At 52.4% G+C, this 20,166-nt stretch overlaps 1 protein-coding gene across 1 annotated transcript in view; it reads left to right on the forward strand.

The window, feature by feature from the left end:
• Nucleotides 1-16,488, forward strand: part of caska (calcium/calmodulin-dependent serine protein kinase a) — a gene marked incomplete at its 5' end in the record, with an annotated part of 21,742 nt that extends 5,254 nt beyond the window's left edge. Inside the window, 13 exons of the mRNA XM_084478270.1 lie at nucleotides 828-1,016; nucleotides 1,339-1,417; nucleotides 1,838-1,923; nucleotides 2,205-2,273; nucleotides 3,265-3,333; nucleotides 4,431-4,466; nucleotides 5,949-6,145; nucleotides 6,843-6,958; nucleotides 12,471-12,551; nucleotides 12,781-12,861; nucleotides 13,580-13,782; nucleotides 14,806-14,889; nucleotides 16,148-16,488. Of these exons, the coding sequence (XP_084334396.1) occupies nucleotides 828-1,016; nucleotides 1,339-1,417; nucleotides 1,838-1,923; nucleotides 2,205-2,273; nucleotides 3,265-3,333; nucleotides 4,431-4,466; nucleotides 5,949-6,145; nucleotides 6,843-6,958; nucleotides 12,471-12,551; nucleotides 12,781-12,861; nucleotides 13,580-13,782; nucleotides 14,806-14,889; nucleotides 16,148-16,324 (1,467 nt within the window). The 3' untranslated portion in view covers nucleotides 16,325-16,488. The remainder of the gene's footprint in view (nucleotides 1-827; nucleotides 1,017-1,338; nucleotides 1,418-1,837; nucleotides 1,924-2,204; nucleotides 2,274-3,264; nucleotides 3,334-4,430; nucleotides 4,467-5,948; nucleotides 6,146-6,842; nucleotides 6,959-12,470; nucleotides 12,552-12,780; nucleotides 12,862-13,579; nucleotides 13,783-14,805; nucleotides 14,890-16,147) is intronic.
• Nucleotides 16,489-20,166: the final 3,678 nt, after the last annotated feature.

A 20,166-nucleotide genomic window follows, 5' to 3' on the forward strand; every position in this document is an offset into this window, starting at 1 on the left:
ACTCCCGTTTTTGGTCGCGTTAGCCCCCGGTGAAGCTCGTTTGCGAAACGTGGCGAGAGAGAAAAAAAGTTCCAGATGACACGGTGCGTCTCCGCTGTTTCCCTCTCTCTCCGCTAAGCCGCCTCCGCCGCGCTCAAAGTGCCTTCCGCTCGGAAACCATAGGCAGTCATTACGTTTAGGATTTATTCATGTTCTGCCCTCTCCCACTGTTTTGGATTTGGTTCGTGGGTTGTTGTTTTTTTTTTCGCTTCTCTTTCGGATTCCGACGCACTCTTTGCTTGTGTAGTTCAGTGAGCCGCTGTCGGGACGCTTCTGGAACGTGTGCGGTGTGTATGTAGAGAGGTTGTGCTGAAACACAGGCTTCCCGCGGAGCCCGATGTTGTGCCAAGGGAGAGAGAGAGAGGGGGGAAAAGGTTCAGCGTCAAGTTGGTTTGCTCTACCTCTAATTCTCTTCTTCCCCCCGTCTCCCTCTCTCGGTGTCCCTCTTAATTATTTCTTAACTCTTTGTTGTAGTGCTTCCAGCCATGGCTCTTCCTTGAACTTTGCCCTTGTGCGTTTCTCACACACACGCACATGCACACACACACACACACACACACACACACACACACACAGCTTAGGCGGAGGAAGACCTGGTTTAGCACTAATGTGTGTGTGTGTGTGTCTGTGTCTGTGTCTGTGTCTGTGTGTGTCTGTGTCTGTGTCTGTGTCTGTGTCTGTGTGTGTGTGTGTGTGTGTGTGTGTGTGTGCTGCGTGTGTGTCTGTGTGTGTGTGCGTGTGTGTCTGTGTCTGTGTGTGTGTGTGTGCGTGAGTGCGTGTCCGTCCAGGCGCTGCTGCAGACCCACGACGTGGTGGCCCACGAGGTGTACAGCGACGAGGCCCTGAGGGTCACGCCGCCGCCCACCTCGCCCTACCTCAACGGGGACTCCCCGGGAGCGCCGCCGCGCGACATGGACCTGGAGAACGTGACCCGCGTCCGCCTGGTGCAGTTCCAGAAGAACACGGACGAGCCCATGGTGAGGGGGGGCGGGGGGGGGCGGGGGGGTGCACGCGAATACACGCTGGATTTTTGTATGCAATTGTGAATGTGCACGTGCACATTCACAATTGCATACAAAAATCCATGCGTTCTCACGTGGCCACACATATCTCACACATAAGTGTATATATATTTAAATACACACACAGGCTCACATCCATGTTGTGTTTAGATGTGTTTTTTTGTATGTATCAATAATAGGACTTGGAAGTATGACTATGAATTTGCCATGAACCATTGCTCTCTCTCTCTCTGTGTGTGTGTGTGTGTGTGTGTGTGTGTGTGTTGCGTGTGCGCAGGGCATAACGTTGAAGATGAACGACCTGAACCACTGCATCGTAGCCAGGATAATGCACGGGGGAATGATCCACAGACAAGGTACGGTACATTCACACACACATAAACAAACACACCTCTATTCTCTGTTACACTCACTCAATCTTACGCACACACACACACACACACATATGCACACACTGGACACAACCCGTCTTCCTCACATCCACACACACAGTGCAGTCCAATAGTGGCGATGGGCGTGGCTCCCGGGCCTAGCTTGTGTCTTCTGTGTAATGAGGCAACGCCAGAGACTAGACTCCCAGTCTCTAGCGTTGCTCCATTACACAGAGGACAGACAATTTGTAATTTGCTAGCCTCTAGAGGCTAGCTAATTACAAATACTGGTACAGAATACGTACAGTATACATTATGAGTCATAACTACATCTCTCTGTCTCTCTCTCTCTCGCTCTCCCTCGCTCTCTCACTTGGTGTGTGTGTGTGTGTTGTGTCGTTGCAGGAACATTGCATGTAGGAGATGAGATCAGGGAGATCAACGGCATCAGTGTGGCCAACCAGACGGTGGAGCAGCTGCAGAGGATGCTGGTGTGTTATTGGTGTGACATAACCTGCAATAACATTGCGGGTTATGTGTGTGTGTGGGTGTGTGTGTGTACATTGTGTGTGTGTGTGTGTGTCTTTTTTATTAACACACCACTTCACCTTGTAAGTACTTCATGTCTATAATTATGGCCCAATAATCGTGTGTGTGTGTGTGTGTGTGTGTGTGTGTGTGTGTGTGTGTGTGTGTGTGTGTGTGTGTGTGTGTGTGTGTGTGTGTGTGTGTGTGTGTGTGTGTGTGTGTGTGTGTGTGTGTGTGCGTGTAGAGAGATATGCGAGGGAGCATCACCTTCAAGATAGTGCCAAGTTACCGGACACAGGGGTCCTCGTGTGAGGTAAGTCTTCCTCCTCCTGCTCCTCCTCTTGCTACTAACTCCTCAGCATCTTTAATTTCCAAACAGGTATCTGTGCTCGCCTGTGTGTGTGTGGTTAAATAATATAGCGTGTGTGTGTTTCTACATTGTGTGTGTCCGTGTGGGAGTTTATGCTGCAATCAAATTTCAAAACCAAGATACCACCGGAACACTCCCCCCCACACACACACTACACACTACACACTACACACATACACACAGCGCACACACATACACACACCACATGAAACACCAGCATGAAAAGACGGTGTAGCGATGGTGAATGGCCCATGTAATCCTATTTGACGTAATCGTCACCCATCACTGGGTGCTGAGTGACGGGGCCTCCCGGGCCCCAGAGCAGACACCTCTCACTTTCATGACCACAAAGAGAGACCAGGAGACTGGTAAATGTAAATGGTTACTTTGACTCTGTTGACTCAATTGAAATGTTCCCTTTTTCTTCCCTTTTGTGCTGCCTTTCATCGCTAGTGGCTTTTATTATGCTTTTTAGAGCAGCACAGCAGTATTTATCACCCCCCCCAACACCTCACTGAATGTACTACTAATCATAACAATATAATAATAATACGTGGTTTCTAATTGACCTTAAGCGTGTTTGATCCCGTACTTAACATTTTCCAACGTGATGCTAACAACTTTCAAAATGATCCAACCATCAAAACCCAGCCCCCCCGAGCTCTGTCGTGACAGTCAAGCTCCCCCTGGTGGTGGAATATGTTATCTGCAGGCCGGAAGACTGGGAAAGAACTCTTGCGGTCTCTTGGTGACACACTCTTGGTTCTCTCGGCGGTCTCGTGGTTCATCTCACGGGGGTGTGCGTCTGTGTGCGCGTGTGCGTGTCCGTGCGTACGTGTGTGTGTGTGTGTGTCCCTGTGTGTGTGTGTGTGTCCGTGTGTGTGTGTGTGTGTGTGTGTGGGGCGTGTTGCTGACCTGTGTGTCTTGATTTCAGAAAGAGTCCCCCTCCACATCCAGGCAGTCCCCTGCCAACGGCCACTCCAGCATTAACAGTTCTATCTTGGTAAGGAGCCCTCCCCCCTCGACCCAGTCCACCCTCCAGACAACCAAGAGCCCATGACTCATCGTCACTGTCATCGTCATCGTCATGTGACTTCCCGTTCAAATCAGAACCGACGGCCACCGTCACCCGTCTCCCCTGCTCTCGTCACCTCCGTGTTGTTGTTGTCCTGGGAGTGACCTCCTCTCCAGTCAGTGTCAGAGTCTCTCTTTTTTTTTTTTCTCCGCGGTTGCGGGTACAACGCTTGACCCAACTGTTGTCACCAAGATGTCATCTTCCAGAGGGGGGGGGGGTGGTGTGGTCGTAAGGGTGCAGAATTAATATTGATTGTAGTCCACTCTACAGAGACAAAGACCACCCACACCCCCCACCTCACCCCCACCCCCTATCTGTATTCTGCGTCCCATATCGGAAAGTTCTCATTTCCTGAGGATGTGTTCGGGGGAGGCTGGTTCTCCCCCTGGACCTCCCCCCTGTAGCCCGTGTCAGATCTCTCTGTTGGTACACGAGTGTCCCTCGGACCAGACCGCTCCCCCAGAGCAGCGGGCCGTGTGCGGTGACCCCGCGAGCGTGGCCGGCGATGGATGCTGTGCCCCCGGGGGTCCGCGCGGTAATGAGTGCACTTTGAACTGCCGGAGCCTTAAAGCCTTAAAGCCGCTTCTCCATGGTGACCCCCTCCCACCCACCACCACCACCACCCCCGGGACCTGTGCTGTCCTGCTGTCGACGTGGTTACGCTGCCGCCGCCACTGCCGCTGCTTGGCTGGTTTTGCTGCTTGCTTTGGGCGCTCAACCATGACCAGTCTAACCTCACCCCCCCCCCCCCCCCGGCTCTCTCTCTCTCTCTCTCTCTCTCTCTCTCTCTCTCTCCCCGTCTGTGGTCCCACCAGCGCTGTGGTCCGCAGAGCGGGATGCACCTTGCATGTTTGGTTTCCTGGTGTTTCTACGCCGATGGTTTTCTATCGCTTGATCAGGTTTTTTTTGTGGGCCTGTACCTTGTTCAGTCTTAACTCTGGCTTGTGTGTCTAACACAATGTCTCTCCCTCTCTCTTTGCCTCTCTCTCTCTCTCGCTCTCTCTCTCTCTCTCTCTCGTCCACAGGACCTGCCGTCCTCCATCCAACCCAAGGGCCGACAGGTAAACGCTGCCGTCCACCACGTCCCCGTCTCTCTCTCTGCATCTCTACATCTATCTCTCCTCTTTACTCTGATCTCCTCCTTTACGCCTTTCAACGCCTGTTACTCTGTTACTGCTGCACTAACTCCTCAGTCGACCTCCATGTCAGACACCCCCCCCCGCCCTCCCCGCCCTCCCCCAGCTGTGTGTGTGTGTGTGTGTGGCCACAATGGCTTGGTTGTTGGGGTTTGTCCTCATTCAGATGTGTTGGAGCTAGTCCCATGTACTGCCAGTAGAGGGCAGTAGAGTCTAGGGTTGGATTGGGCAGCATCAGATTTTGAAAAAGCAGTCAAAGCTGTAGTCCCTTGCGAAGTGTTATTCGGGGCGAACGTGCGCAGTAGTAGTGGGTAGAGGCATGATTGAGGTGTGTGTCTGTGTGGGCCTCAGAAGCACCCTTTTAAAAACATCCTACCCTCCCTCCAATCACCTCACCCGGCCCACCCCTCATCTCCAAACACAACCCCACTTACCTCTGACACATCCTGTGTCCGTTTTACTGCATGATGCGCGTGTGTGCGTGTGCGTGTGTGTGTGTGTGCGCGCGTGTGTGTGTGTGTGTGTGTGTGTGTGTGTGTGTGTGTGTGTGTGCGTGCGTGCTGCTCTCACATCCTAGATCGAAGCCAGACCTACAATCAAGGATAAAATGTCTATCAAGGTAAGAGACAGCTTGAGGAGACATAAAACGATAAACAATCAGAACGGCCCCCAAGTGTCCGACAGCATCTGACTCCTGAGGACCCAGATCAGGAGGGGTGCCATGACAACACACAGCCCTGTTGTATACCGGATACAGAGGGGGGGGGGGGGGGTGGGGGGGTGTGGGGGGGGCTTTAGATAAGCCACCGCGGCCGTTGTTGTGTAGCTTTAGCCAGGGGTTAATTAGCCAGCCAGCTCGTTACTGCGCCGGCTGTGCCCGGGTCAGCCCCGGGAGACGGAGAGAGGGGGAGCGATGGTGATGACGTCCTCTTCGTTGTCGCGGCGACCATTTTCTCCGACCCTGGTAACGAAACCCAACACTTCGCCGCACTCCACCCCCGCACCCCCACCCTGAATACACCAAGGCCACCCTCCCTCCATAACCACCAGATCGAGTGTCTCGCTCTCTCACCGTTCCTCTCCTTCACCGTTTCTCTTTCCCTCTTTCCGATCGACTCTCCTCCTAACTCTCCATTCGCTCTCCTCTCTGCGCTCTCTCCGTTTTGCCGTTGATGCAGTTCTTACTCGTGTTCTCACCATCCCTTCCCCCACCCCCTCCCTCCTCCTCCTCCTCCTCCTCCTCCTCCTCCTCCTCCTCCTCCTCTTCTACTTCTTCTTCCTCCTCCTCCTCCCCTCCGCCCCGACCCCTCCACCCTCCTCTTCTTCCTCCTCCTCTTCCTCCTCCCCCGCCCCGACCCCTCCACCCTCCGCCCTCCACCCTCCACCCTCCGCCCTCCGCCGGTGCAGATCTACGTCAGGGCTCAGTTCGAGTACGACCCCACCCGGGACGAGCTCATCCCCTGCAAGGAGGCGGGCGTGCGCTTCTGCGTGGGCGACATCATCCAGATCATCTCCAAGGACGACCACAACTGGTGGCAGGGCAAGCTGGAGAACACCAAGAACGGCACGGCGGGTCTCATCCCCTCGCCAGAGCTGCAGGAGTGGTGAGGGAGGAGGGGGAGGAGGGGGGAGGGAGGGAGGGAGGGGGATGATGGAGAGAGAAGAGAGAGAGAGAGAGATGATAGAGAGAGAGACAGTGGGATGATAGAGTGCAAGATAAATGGTGAGGTGATGGAGAGAGAGGGGGAGGGGGATGGAGGATAGTGGGGAGAGGGATAGATGGATGGATGAGCATTATTTTTCAGAGTTTTTTGCAACAGGGAAACCAACGCTGACAGACATAACAGCACATTAAAACGGTTCAGTGTATCCCAGCAGAGCATGAAACTACTACTACGGTGGCGTTCGCAGTCGTACGCATCGAACACACTTTGGCACTCTTCAGAAATACTATGAATAGAATGACTCTCACAGAGTGGCGATGGTGAGACGAGAGTGAGAAGAGGGAGGGAGGGAGGGATGCAGGTGATGAGGAGTGAGAGAGAGAGAGGGAGGATTCTCACCAGCACACATTCACCAAGAAAATGTCTGAGGAAAACACTAGGCTATCATTTGTACAACAGTACAACAGATGTGTCCACTCCACACACGCACACACACAGACACTCCCTCCCTCGGAACTTAATTAACTCCTATATCCCTCAATGGGGGATCCAATTAGATTGTTGTGTTGGCGTCTGTATCAACTCTGTGTGTGTGTGTGTGTGTGTGTGTGTGTGTGTGTGTGTGTGTGTGTTGTAGGCGCGTGGCGTGTATTGCCATGGAGAAGACGAAACAGGAGCAGCAGGCCAGCTGCACCTGGTTTGGCAAGAAGAAGAAGCAGTACAAGGACAAGTATCTGGCCAAGCACAACGCAGGTACACACACGCACACGCATACACACACACACACATACGCACACACATACATGCATCCAATGACTTGTGAATGCGCCCGCCCACCCACACATGCATGTGCTCGTGTATGTCTGCACACTCATACATCATTGTTTGTTAATCCTGCGATCTCCATGAATGCCCCTCGTGTTTTGTGTGTGTGTGTGTGTGTGTGTGTGTGTGTGTGTGTGTGTGTGTGTGTGTGTGTGTGTGTGTGTGTGTGTGTGTGTGTGTGTGTGTGTGTGTGTGTGTGTGTGTGTGTGTGTGTGTGTGTGAAAGGGCCTTTTAAGATTCTACTGTGTATATATACAAATTGTTCAGAACTTCCATGCCAGGTTGAGTCCCTTTTTTTTTAAATTGTAGTCAGATGACAGGTGTAACACACACGTGGGGGAGAATGTGTCTGTGGACATGTTAGCGTGTGCAACCACACGCACTGCACACGTGACACACAGGCTGCCAGGTGGTGCCCTTCAGCGTCATTCAAGTCTTTAAAGGTGCGGTGAGGTCAGATCTGAGAGTTTTAAATAGAGGCCAGAAGAGAGCCTGTTTTTGGCCAAAAGTCCCTAAGTCCCCTCCCTCTCTGCTCCCTCCCTCCCCTGTTTCTCTCTGCCATTGAGAAGTTCAGGCGTCTATGATGGACGGGATAGATTCCCCCCCGGCCCAATCAGGGGAGAGAGATGCCCGTATGGTCAGAGACGAGTGGGAGGGTGCAGCGTCCAATCGGAATTGTTAACGGCTCGCCGATGGCTGACGATTGGCTATGCAGTTTCTCAACACAATTCAAAAATAAACGCAGCTTTAAATGTGCGGCACCTTACAGCTAACGGGTGGATCATGTGGCTCACAGAGGTGGAGCGGCTGGTTGACTGGTAAGTGGAAGGTTGCTAGTTTGATCGCCGGCTCTTCCTAGTGCAGCAGAGTGTCAATGGTGTCCCTGAGCAGTGACCCCGAAGAGCCCCCGAACGGCTGCAGACGGAGCCGGCTGTTACCTTTGCACGGTTGACACCGCCGCCGTCGGTGTGACGGATGGGTGAACGCTACGGCCATGTTGTACAGCGTTCTGAGTGGTTAGAAAAGGCGCTGTATGAATGCAGTCCATTGACCATTTACCGTATATATGAAATTTGTCCAAAGAGGGCAGCAGCGAGCACAGAAGGGCACTGAGGCGCAATGGGCACCTCCAGACGGGTGAGTCCCCATGGGCCACGTGATGCAGGGCAGAGCAGTGGCTCCTGGGGTACGTCGTAGGGGGACGGAGGGGTGGGGGTGGGGGTGGGGGTGGGGCACGGTGAAGCCAAGGTGGCCGGTGGAAAGAGGAATTTGTTGACGGAAGGGAACAACTGTGACTATAAAGGCATTTGACAATAGGAGCACACAGGAGGGAGGCCGGCATGTGTTTTAGCATGTGCCTTTGAGTTTATGAGGGAGAGAGAGAGAGGGAGAGAGAGATAGAGAGAGGGAGGGAGAGGGGGGGGGTTAGGGCCGGGGGGGGGGGTCTCCGGAGGGCTTTAGAGTATCCGGTATCTGACCCTGTTCTATGTAATTGAACACTGGCGTACAAAATGTACACCATAAAAAAACCATGGTGTGTGTGTGTGTGTGTGTGTGTGTGATTGCGTGCAGGTCTTTCTCAGTGGGCCAGTGTCAGGTTGTCTCCTGTAACATAAAATGTCTTGGCACAAATTAAATCGGTCTGGTCGCATAGCGCCACACCCGACGAGCACCCCCCGGTGCCTTCTCTCCGGTCCGTAGTACGTTGGCAGCTCAGTGAAATAGGCCAGAGGACTCGAAGGTTACCCCAGCCATGTTGCTAATAATAATTACGGGGGGGGGGAGGAAATGTTACGCCGGCCCTGGTGCTTTGTGACTCAACCACGAGTACAGCGAGGACAGGGCGTCTATCTTTGGGCAAATGACACGCGATGACAAGGCCGAGCTAAAAAAGTACATTTCCTTAAGGCTGACAGACTGACCAGCAGCCAGGGGCACTTCTCTGAAGTGGCCGTTAACAGCCCAACACCAGCACAGCTGCCCATGGCAGACACACACCGACACACACACCCCCTCGCCTCAGGCGCCCAGGGGGGGGGCTTCTATGTCCGCCTCAGCCTGGGTCCTTTGGCCCCTGGCGCGGGGGCCCCTGGCTCCCCTAGGCTGGAACACGGGGGGGAACAGGATTAGTCTGGATCTGTTTTGGATTCATTCACTTGTTTCGTCCGTGTTCCGTTGTCATTGGTTGTTTTTTTTTTTTTTTTAATTCTACTAAGATGTCATCGTATGTCCGTCACACATGTAGGCTCTCGCTCGCTCGCTCGCTCGCTCTCTCTCTCTCTCTCTCGCGAGGGATTATCGGATCGGCGTTCTCCATGCCGAGTGCAGCTGGGGGAGGGGTGGGGGAGGAGAGTCTGAAGCCAATACTCAAGAGATTCTTCACCACACAGTGTGTGTGTGTGTGTGTGTGTGTGTGTGTGTGTGTGTGTGTGTGTGTGTGTGTGTGTGTGTGTGTGTGTGTGTGTGTGTGTGTGTGTGTGTGTGTGTGTGTGTGTGTGTGTGTGTGTGTGAGGTGTTTGCATCTTGTGCTTATATGCGTTAGCTTGTGTTATAGGGCATGGGAATGCGTTGCATGCGAGAGCCCTCTCCATGCATGCATTCATGCATGCATGTGTGCAGTGTTCAGCTCAATTTTCCCTTTCTTACTGACGGCGTGCATCTCTCATGACATGATGGAGCACTTCCAACAACGCCGTTACCCTTGAAGCCCACCCGACGCCAGAGCAGCGTTACATAAATGCGCACCCCCCCCCCTTATCTGACAAACAGAGTTCCCCCCAGCTTGAGTTGACGCATTAGGCCCGATTTTAACGAATGTATTACGCTGATAAGCTAAAATGCCTCGTCACACAAGCTACTAAAACAAACCAAGATAGCCTCTGCTTTCGAAGACTCTACAGCCGTGGCGTGGCTTACAGCAGCCTCAGTAACTGACACTCAATTATTGATATCCTAGCTCTTCATCTCGGATAGAAGTAGGCCGATCACAAATTAATACGAGCTTCTGGTGTAGGGAAGTAATGGGCAAGGCTTCGAGAACTCGACTGTCGGTGGAAAGATACGGCATGAGCATGCTCATTGGCTTAGGCAGCCCGTCACCTCCCATCCCCCACGTGCTTACTCCCCAGAGATGAACCGCTGTCACACCCCGATTGGATGTTTGCAAGTCGCTCATCCGTCCATCATCATCATCATCATCATCATCATCATCATCATCATCATCATCATCACCACAGCCCACAGCCATTTCTCGTGCCTGAAAGCCTCTATCGTCTCACTTTCTCAAACCCTGGTTTTATTATCACCGTGTGGCCTGGCCGGATACCCCACGCCCCCCGCCCCCCCTTCCCCACCCACACATCCACACACCGTCGTACTGTGTTTGAGGGTCCGTCTCTCTGGGTGGGGGGCTGGGGGGTGGTTGGGGGGGGTTCGTCCCGTGTGGACTGTATGCGTGATGTTCTCTGCTGTTGTAACCGACCATATGATGACTCCTTCCCCCTGTTCATCTCTATTGCATTCTGAACGGCCTCGCTGCATGTAAGTAACAACCAGTGACAGTGGCTGAAGCACCTTCGCCCTCTCGCTCTTTTTCTCTCTCTCTCGCTCTCGCTCTCGCTCTCTCTCTCTCTCTCTCTCTCTCGCTCTCTCTCTCTCTCTGAGTCAGCTTTTTCCATGATTAAAACTCACTTTCACTTCCTTGTTCAGTTTCGCTCTCTTTGTCTTGCCCTCAGTCCCGCCCTCACCCTCTTGTTTTTCCTCTCTCTCTCTCTCTCTCTCTCTCTTGTTCTTTCCCTCTCTCACTCTCCTCGCCCCCCCCGCTCGCACCCTCCCTCCCTCCCTCTCTCTCTCTCTCTCTCTAGCCCCACTCTCCCTCGTTCTTTGCTATGTGGATCATTTCCACGGTGGGTGCCAGTGTGTGTTTTCAGTTAACTTTCCATCGGTGACCAACCAGAACCACAGAACAATCTCTCGGCAGACTGAAACTTTCCGAGCGCGTTGTGTGGGTTCCCGTCGTGTCTGGGTCGCTTTGATCCTAACCGGCGTTAAGCGCTTTGAGTGTCTAGAAAAGCGCTATATAAATTCACTTAATTATTATTATTGATTATTATTAATTATTGTGAATCGATTGGTCCGGGGCACATGCACTAACAAAAACCCTAAGCGGATTGCAAACACATGACCGAAACCAGTAACGTAATACACACAGAGGACATGTCCCTGATTTGACTAGGACTGTGGTGCGCGCACGCACACACACACACACACACACACACACACACACACACACACACACACACACACACACACACACACACACACACACACACACACACACACACTACTCTAATCTCTACTTGCCACACAGCACATACATACTCCGATACAAACATCTCGTACACAGACACACACACACACACACACACACACACACACACACAGACATAGACAGACACACGCACGCACGCAGACACACAAGCGTAGACACACACAGTCACAGTCACAGTAGAAGTGCATCTGGTCCTTACTCAGCAGGCCATCAGCCAGAGTCAGCTTCTCCCCCAAGTGCCTTGTGGGTATTGTATTTCACATGTCAGCCTTTACCCAAGATGCCCGGCTCACATTACCGGGGGGGGGGGTGGGGTGGGGGGGGGGTTGTATGAAGAACCTTTTGACTCTTCATTCTGTGTTGAGTGTGGCACAGTTGTGGGACAGTAGCCGGCAATCTCATTTGCTAATGCGTTGCCCTGGGATGGCCTCTCTTTGTACTCCCGGCTGAATAATTGACGTCAACACTCGCCTAGCGTAAACCCTGCTGGGGAAGGATCCTGGCGACAGAACGATTGCGTGCTAGAACACACAAACATCCCCACATCCTGTTTGTGATGGCCGTTTCAACAATAACATCTTCATAACAGAGTAGCTTTTTTGGAACAAAAGGCAAATCTAGTTTCTACTGCTACCCCTTGGTTGGTGTGAACACTATAATATAAAGGAATGTAGTCGTTTCAAAATCACCTCCGACACTGTGAACTCTATGATGGCATTATACCCTTTACCTCGTGTCCGTCCACCTTTTATAGACGCCCACTAGATGACCGTCATCCCCACTCCCCCTGGACCAGTGGCTGTCCAACCATGTGCCATCACAGGCCCCAGAGGAACTGTTCCTTGTACAAAGAAACGTTAAAACGATTTACTAGCTGTTCCTCCAAACAAACAAACACACCAGATGAGTGTGATTGTGCTTATCGCCACGTCGTCGAAACGATGACAAACGCACAACGAGAGCGGCTCGCCATCGGCTGAGAGAGAGAGAGAGAGAGAGAGAGAGAGCGGCGCGCTCTGTCCTTGGCACATGGTTAGACGGAGCTCTCTGGACCAGGTTTCCTGTACATCGGCCATGCTCACGTTTTTCACTTCCCCCTTCTCTCCCCAGTGTTCGACCAACTAGACCTCGTCACGTACGAAGAGGTTGTGAAACTCCCGGCCTTCAAGAGGAAAACCCTGGTGCTGTTAGGTGAGAGGCGGCCGGCGGGGGGGGGGGGGGGGGGGGGCCCTGCTCGCCCCTAACCCCAACCCTCCAGACCACGGGGCTGGGTCTGGGGGACTACTGTCTGACACTGTGTGTGTGTGTGTGTGTGTGTGTGTGTGTGTGTGTGTGTGTGTGTGTGTGTGTGTGTGTGTGTGTGTGTGTGTGTGTGTGTGTGTGTGTGTGTGTGTGTGTGTGTGTGTGTCCGTGTCCTCAGGTGCACACGGTGTGGGCAGAAGACACATTAAGAACACGCTCATCACCAAACACCCCGACAGATTCGCCTACCCCATCCCACGTAAGAGGCTTTATCCATCCCCTAACAGGCAATACTGTGAAAGGTGTCTGTATGTACATCTATATGTAGATCTATGGTCTAATAGTGTCTGCATCACATTCACTGTACGCCCTGTACTGCAATGGTAGCAGGTCAACAATCAGTTTGTAATTTTACAAAATAAAAAGTGTTTTTTTTACTGTAATTGCATTTTTGTTATGCAGTCGAGCCAAGTGGGTCTGAGTTAAAACAACACCCACCTTTTTGTCCATCTTGATGATCAATACGGCGTTTAAAAACAGAATCATGACTCTCACGTTTGCTCACATTTTCTCTCATCCACAAAACCCAACGTGGCCGTCTGTCCACCACCACCATCACCCCCCCCACCCTACCACCCCCACCACCACCACCCCCACCCTACCACCACCACCACCACCACCCCACCCTACCACCACCACCACCACCACCCCCACAATTATCACCACCACCACCCCCACAATTACCATCACCACCACCATCACCCCCCCCCCCCACCCTACCACCACCACCACCACCACCACCACCCACCCTACCACCACCATCACCACCACCACCACCCACCCTACCACCACCATCACCACCACCACCCACCCTACCACCACCACCACCCACCCTACCACCACCACCACCACCACCACCACCCCCACAATTACCACCACCACCACCCCCCCCCCCCCACCCCCCCACCCAACCACAGACACCACCCGGCTCCCGAAGAAGGAGGAGGAGAACGGGAAGAACTACTACTTTGTGTCCCACGACCAGATGATGCAGGACATCAGCAACAACGAGTACCTGGAGTACGGCAGCCACGAGGACGCCATGTACGGCACGCGGCTGGAGACCATCCGGCACATCCACCACACCGGCCTGGTGGCCATCCTGGACGTGGAGCCCCAGGTGGGTGGGGGGGGGGGGGGGTGTGTGTGGGGGGGGGGTGGGGGTGGGTGGGTGGGTGGGGGTGTGTGTGTACGTGTGTGGGGGTGGGTGGGGGTGTGTGTGTGTGTGGGGGTGTGGGTGGGTGGGGGTGTGTGTGTACGTGTGTGGGGGTGGGTGGGGGTGTGTGTGTGTGTGGGGGTGTGGGTGGGTGGGGGTGTGTGTGTGTGTGGGGGTGTGTGGGGGTGTGGGGGTGGGTGGGTGTGTGTGTGTGTGGGGGGGTGGGTGGGTGGGGGTGTGTGTGTACGTGTGTGTGGTTTCGTACAAGAATTGTTGTTTTGTGTGTGTCGTACACAGATTGTGGTGTGTGTGTGTGTGTGTGTGTGTGTCTGTGCATGGACGGTGTCGTACAAGGATTGTTGTGTGTGTGTGTGTGTGTGTCAGTGTGGTGGTCACACACAGATTTCTGTTTTGTGTGTGTCGTAAACAGATTGTTGTGTGTGTGTGTGTGTGTGTGTGTGTGTGTCTGTTTATGGATGGTGTCATACATGGGATTGTGTGTGTGTGTGTGTGTGTGTGTGTGTGTGTGTGTGTGTGTCGTACACGGATTGTTCTTTTGCATGTGTGTATCGTCTTTGTATGGCTTGTTGTTTTGTGTGTGTGGTACAATGAACGTTGTTTTCTGTGTGTGTCGTACACGGAATGTTGTGTATGTGTGTTTGTTTGTGAATGGTTGTGTGTGTGTGTCTGTGCAGGGATTGTTTTGTTGTGTGTTTGGGTGGATTGTACACGGATTGCTTGCCGTGTGTGTGTGTGTGTGTGTGTGTGTGTGTGTGTGTGTGTGTGTGTGTGTGTGTGTGTGTGTGTGTGTGTGTGTGTGTGTGTGTGTGTGTGTGTGTGTGTGTGTGTGTGTGTGTGTGTGCGGTACAAGGATCGTACTTTCGTACACACACACACACACGGTCCTCTGTCTTGTGTGTGTCTGTCACCGGTGTGTGTCCCGGGCTGACCTCTGACCTGTGACCTTTGACCTTGTGTCTCCTCCAGGCCCTGAAGGTCCTGAGGACGGCCGAGTTCGCCCCGTATGTCGTCTTCATCGCCGCGCCGACCATCACCCCCGGCATCAACGAGGTACACACACACACACACACACACACACACACACACAGACACACAGACACACACACACACACACACACACACACACACACACACTTCCAGGAGGAAGCAAGTGTGCCAGGTGGCTGAACAGCTGGTTGTGTTCATAATCCTGAGTCACTGCAAACAGAGGAACCGGTTTAGACAGAGATAGGATTGGAGCTTCTTTTTTCTTTTTTTTTCTCCGTATCATCCTAATGCCCCTGCTTAGAACGCAGTGTCACCGGCGCCATGTGACCGCCGAGGGCAGCTCTTTCAACACATGCTACCGCTCGCGTAACCTGTTAGCGGCTGCTGCGGCGCTAACCCGTCCGCTAACACAAAGGGTGTTTCCAGGGGAGGCGGCGGCGGCGGCGGCGGCGGCGGCCTCTTCCCCGCAATGACGCCAATGTGGAGGTGTTTGTTTGAAGGCGGCGTCAGAAACACACCGCACACACACACACACACACACACCTTAAGACCAGACAGGTCGTTACCTGCCCCGTGACGTGATCGCGGGGAGCGGGGGGGAGTCTGACAGTTGGTAGTGGCAGTCGCTCACCTGTCTGTCTGTCTGTCTGTCTCTGCTCACCTGTCTCTGGGCCCTGCCCTGACCTGTCTCTGGGCCCTCTGCTCACCTGTCTCTCTGGGCCCTCTGCTCACCTGTCTCTCTCTGCCCTGCCCTGACCTGTCTCTCTCTGCCCTGCCCTGACCTGTCTCTCTCTGCCCTGCCCTGACCTGTCTCTCTGGGCCCTGCCCTGACCTGTCTCTCTGCCCTGCCCTGACCTGTCTCTCTGGGCCCTGCCCTGACCTGTCTCTCTGCCCTGCCCTGACCTGTCTCTCTGCCCTGCCCTCTCTATGTTGCACGCTGCATGCGTTTGGTTTGGTTTGTGGTTCGCGCCGGGACCCAGGTGCCCCGTTGGTGCCGCACGCTGCCAGTAAGTACGACCCCGGGGGTCAGCGGGGCGGGGGGGGGGGGGTGGGGGGGGAAGCTCCGCCACCCACCGCGACCCTTTGAGTGCGTGGCCGTAGTAGACTCCTCCTGAGATAATAGAGTTAGCGCCTCCACCAGAACCCCAGCGCTCCTCCTCCTCCTCCTCCTCCTCCTCCTCCTCCTCCTCACAGCAGAGTAAGGGTGCGTCAACCCTCGACCCCCCCCGCCCGCCTCCACCGTCTCTAACCAACACCCCCCCCCCCCCCCCACCCTCTCTTTCTGTGCCCCCCCCCCCCCCACCACCACCACCACCACCAGGACGAGTCGCTGCAGCGGCTGCAGAAGGAGTCGGAGATCCTGCAGAAGACCTACGCCCACTACTTCGACCAGACCATCATCAACAACGAGATTGACGAGACCATCCGCCACCTGGAGGAGGCCATCGACCTGGTGTGCACCACCAACCAGTGGGTGCCCGTCTCCTGGGTCTACTGACCGCCCCCCCGCCCCCCCCCCCCAACCCCCCGTCCAGCGTGGATCCGACCCCCACACCCGCCAGCTCCCCTCTGCCCGTCTCTTGTCCCCAAGCGGTTGACCTCCTCCTCCTCCTCCTCCTCCTCCTCCTCCTCCTCCTCCGCCGACCTACTTCATTGGTTCCTCTGACCTCTTGACTCCTCCCCCCGTCTGACCTCTTGACCTATAACAAAGCAACTGGAAACGCGCCCCCCCCCCCCCCCCCCCCCCTCCCGTCGTTCCCGGGAGAAGAGGAAAAGAGCGAAACGAACCTACTAACAACCAACCAACCAACCAACCAACCAACCAACCAAGCATATAATGGGAAAACCTCACGCTGCATTGACACCGACGCAACCACCAGACCACCACATCAACAGGCCAGTACCGACCCCCCAGTACTGGCCCCCGGGGACGGACCCTGCCCCCTGCCCCCCCCACCCCCCCCCCCCCCCCACCCTCCCAGTCCTGGCGCTCTGTAGGCCGATGTAAAGCAAAATGAGTATTGTCGTGTCTGTGAGTAGCTAGGCGAGGAGACATTCTTTCAAGATGTTTCTTTTAGCAAGACGGTACTCCCCCTCCACCCCCCCTCCCCCCCCCCTTTCTCATATGGTATCCGAGCCCGCGATGTGTGTGTGTGTGTGATGACCACACACACACATGCAGTAATTCTGTCAGGTGTTGTAATTCTTATCGTGTCAAGCCCCTGTGTGTGTGTGTGTGTGTGTGTGTGTGTGTGTGTGTGTGTGTGTGTGTGTGTGTGTGTGTGTGTGTGTGTGTGTGTGTGTGTGTGTGTGTGTGTGTGTGTGTGTGTGTGTGTGTGCGACTCGAAGAGGGGAGAGCACACTTGAAATGCAAGTGTGCGACCATCGCTAGTATAGATAACATCAGCTACCCTCATTATTTATGAATGATATACAGTATATATATATGAATCCTTTCCATGCACACACACACACACACACACACTCTGGTAGTGCCCTTCAGGTGCAGCTCCTCCGTCCTTCGGATGGCACGGCAACGGAGGCGTGGCCCCGTAGCTACCCCTGAAGACCCTGACACACTAAGCAGACGCACAGACTGAAACACGCACACACCATCTCTCCTAAATGAACCCATGTATGTCTTTAGAGGTTTTCCCAGATGAGGTGTCTTGCATGTGGACGTTCACAAGCTTCCATGCCGCCTGTCAGTACCCCAGCACCCCCCCCCCCCCCATCTCCCCCCCCCCCCCCCATCTCCCCCCCTCCCCCCTCCCCTCCCAGTCCCCTCCCCCTTGCATCCCCTAACTGTTTGAAACCTCCAAGAGAGAAACCACAGAAGGTGGAGAAGGTGGTAGATGAATAAAAAAAAAGAACATTCCAGCTGCTTTGAAGACTGCACCTGACCAAGGGAAGCGAGAGGAACCAGGAAATGACTCTGACTGCACCGACAGCCGGCCATTACCCTGACACCTATGCACATCCTTCGCATTTTGGGCAGCATTTCTAAAACAACGCGTTTGTAAAGATAAACCATATGTGAGATGTGTTTGTAAAAAATAAAAAGATAATTCAATAAACAAATCGCATTGTTTCAAATTTCGATTCGTACTTCGGCGATGTGGGGGAAGAATTACATGTTATTCTTCATTTGCCATTTCAGAAATGTGTTGTCTGAGAGTATTAATGTTTTAAACTAAGTTTAACCAATGAAAGATGAAATGCTGATTTCTTTTTTTTAAATCTCCAGCTGTGTATCTGTATGGACAGGATGTGCGCCGCGCACATTGCTGCAAAGTGAATTCTTCGCATGGGAAGGGGAGGCCACATGTGCGTCTGAATAACCGTGTATATGAATATGACGTGTGGCATAGGACTGCCCCTGTGTAAATGACTCTGCAATGTTAAAAGTTCTTCAGTATGAACATTTTTTTAAAAATATATTTCCTTTTATGTGGTGAAAAATCAACGGTGTGGGTCTCTTCTTTCACAGACACACACGCATGTAAACACACACACACACGTTGGCAAATGGTGTTTGGGCTGATAAATAATACAGGAGTTGGATCATTTGACAGAGCTGGCTACTCGCGTTGACCTCCTAGTTGTCCTATTATCAAGCCATCCTATTGAGGCACGGATCGTCCGTTTTCTGATTAACTGACACCTAAACCTAAAGCAGGACCAAACTCTCACTACTACTAAACAAATTCTTATGATTTTTATGTACCTTTTTCTTCCAATGAATACGTGTCAGGCCCCAACTATTCAACAACCCCCTGCTATTATGAAACGCAATAGCCGACTATACTGCTGCTGCTCGTATAACCGAATCGTTTACTGTCCTGCGTTGGACAACACGTTGTTGTTGAAAGCTCTGTGCTCTGTACCCGGTGTTGGGTGACCCTGGACAAAGCATGCAATCTCAGGAAAGTGTTGCCTTCTGCTGTGTTTTTTTTTTTTTTTTTATCAGTTCCCCTGAGTGATTGGAACGAGAGCTAGGACACGATATTACGTTATATTATATAACGGCATATCGGATTGATGTTTTAAAAACATCCCGTGTTACCTCAGGACAGCACTGTAATCTATATTTGATTTTCTTGATCTAATAACATTCATAAGATTGGATAGCAAAACAAAGATATTAAATGTGTAATATAATGTATATATAAACATTTTCTCACGTTTAACTTTCCATTACAACTGTTGTAATTGAAAGTGCCAGTTCATGCAAATATTTCATTAGAACCTTTCCATAATTTACATTGACACAGTGGAAGACCAGAACAACTATTCTTTGTGATTGTCAGCAAAGTTTTAGAAAGTTGATACCACATGGTTCACTTAAATCATGTGCCGAACATTGCGCTGACGAGAGGAAAACTGAACATGAGGAATATCAAACGCTAAGGGAAAGGGTCAGGCCGTGTTTGGTATAGAACCTTTTTTCATCAAAACATGGACGTCTCCCCTTGTGCCGCTGTAGTGAAAGAGTCGATGATAGCGGTCCTCATATACGCATGTGTCATCTCTAGATGGTCCAGGATGAAAGTAGCTACGTTACACCACTGATTAATGGGAAAGATGAAATGGAGATGAGGCTACGGGCCTGAGTGAGCGTCCACTTGGCCATGTCCCTACTCCTCTGCTAGTCGGGTCTAATCCCACATTAAGAGGGCTGACATGAGCACAGATTAACTAAAGTTCATCGTCCGGGGATGTTAACGCCTTTCGTGTGCAAAAGAAATCGCTCTTTCAGGCAGATTAATGTTAAAACTGCCTTTTTATTTATTAAGGAAAAACAATTATATATGTCTCTATATATATATATATATATATATATATATATATATATATATATATATATATATATATATATATATATATTGCGTGAGACAGTATCACTCTTAACAAGTCAAACAAGCATCTGGGACCCCGGCTACGCTGCTTTAACATTATACAACCAGGAATTAAAAGAATGTATGCAAATATAATGTTGCAGGTTCTTCAGTACGAACATTTTTTTTCGGGGTTACAGTGCCAAGTAACAGAAGACAATGTTTCCAATGAAACACAGAGAAACATCGGTGTGGTCACACGACATGTTACATGTGACACACGCCTGGCCCGGCCCGGCCGCTTTACCCAGGTGCCCATATGTCACCTCGAACCGGCAGCCAGCGAAGGATGTTATTGAATGCATTAAGAACGGTCCGATACATAGAAGGGGTCAAAGTTCCATCCCCAGGGAGCAGATGAGATAATAATGTCTCTCTATTACATCACACCCTAGGTTAGAGCACACACTGAATGCCATAAGAAGATTAATGCTTTTATGAA

This window comes from Micromesistius poutassou (assembly GCF_964030765.1).
Source record: "Micromesistius poutassou genome assembly, chromosome: 14".
NCBI lineage: Eukaryota > Metazoa > Chordata > Actinopteri > Gadiformes > Gadidae > Micromesistius > Micromesistius poutassou.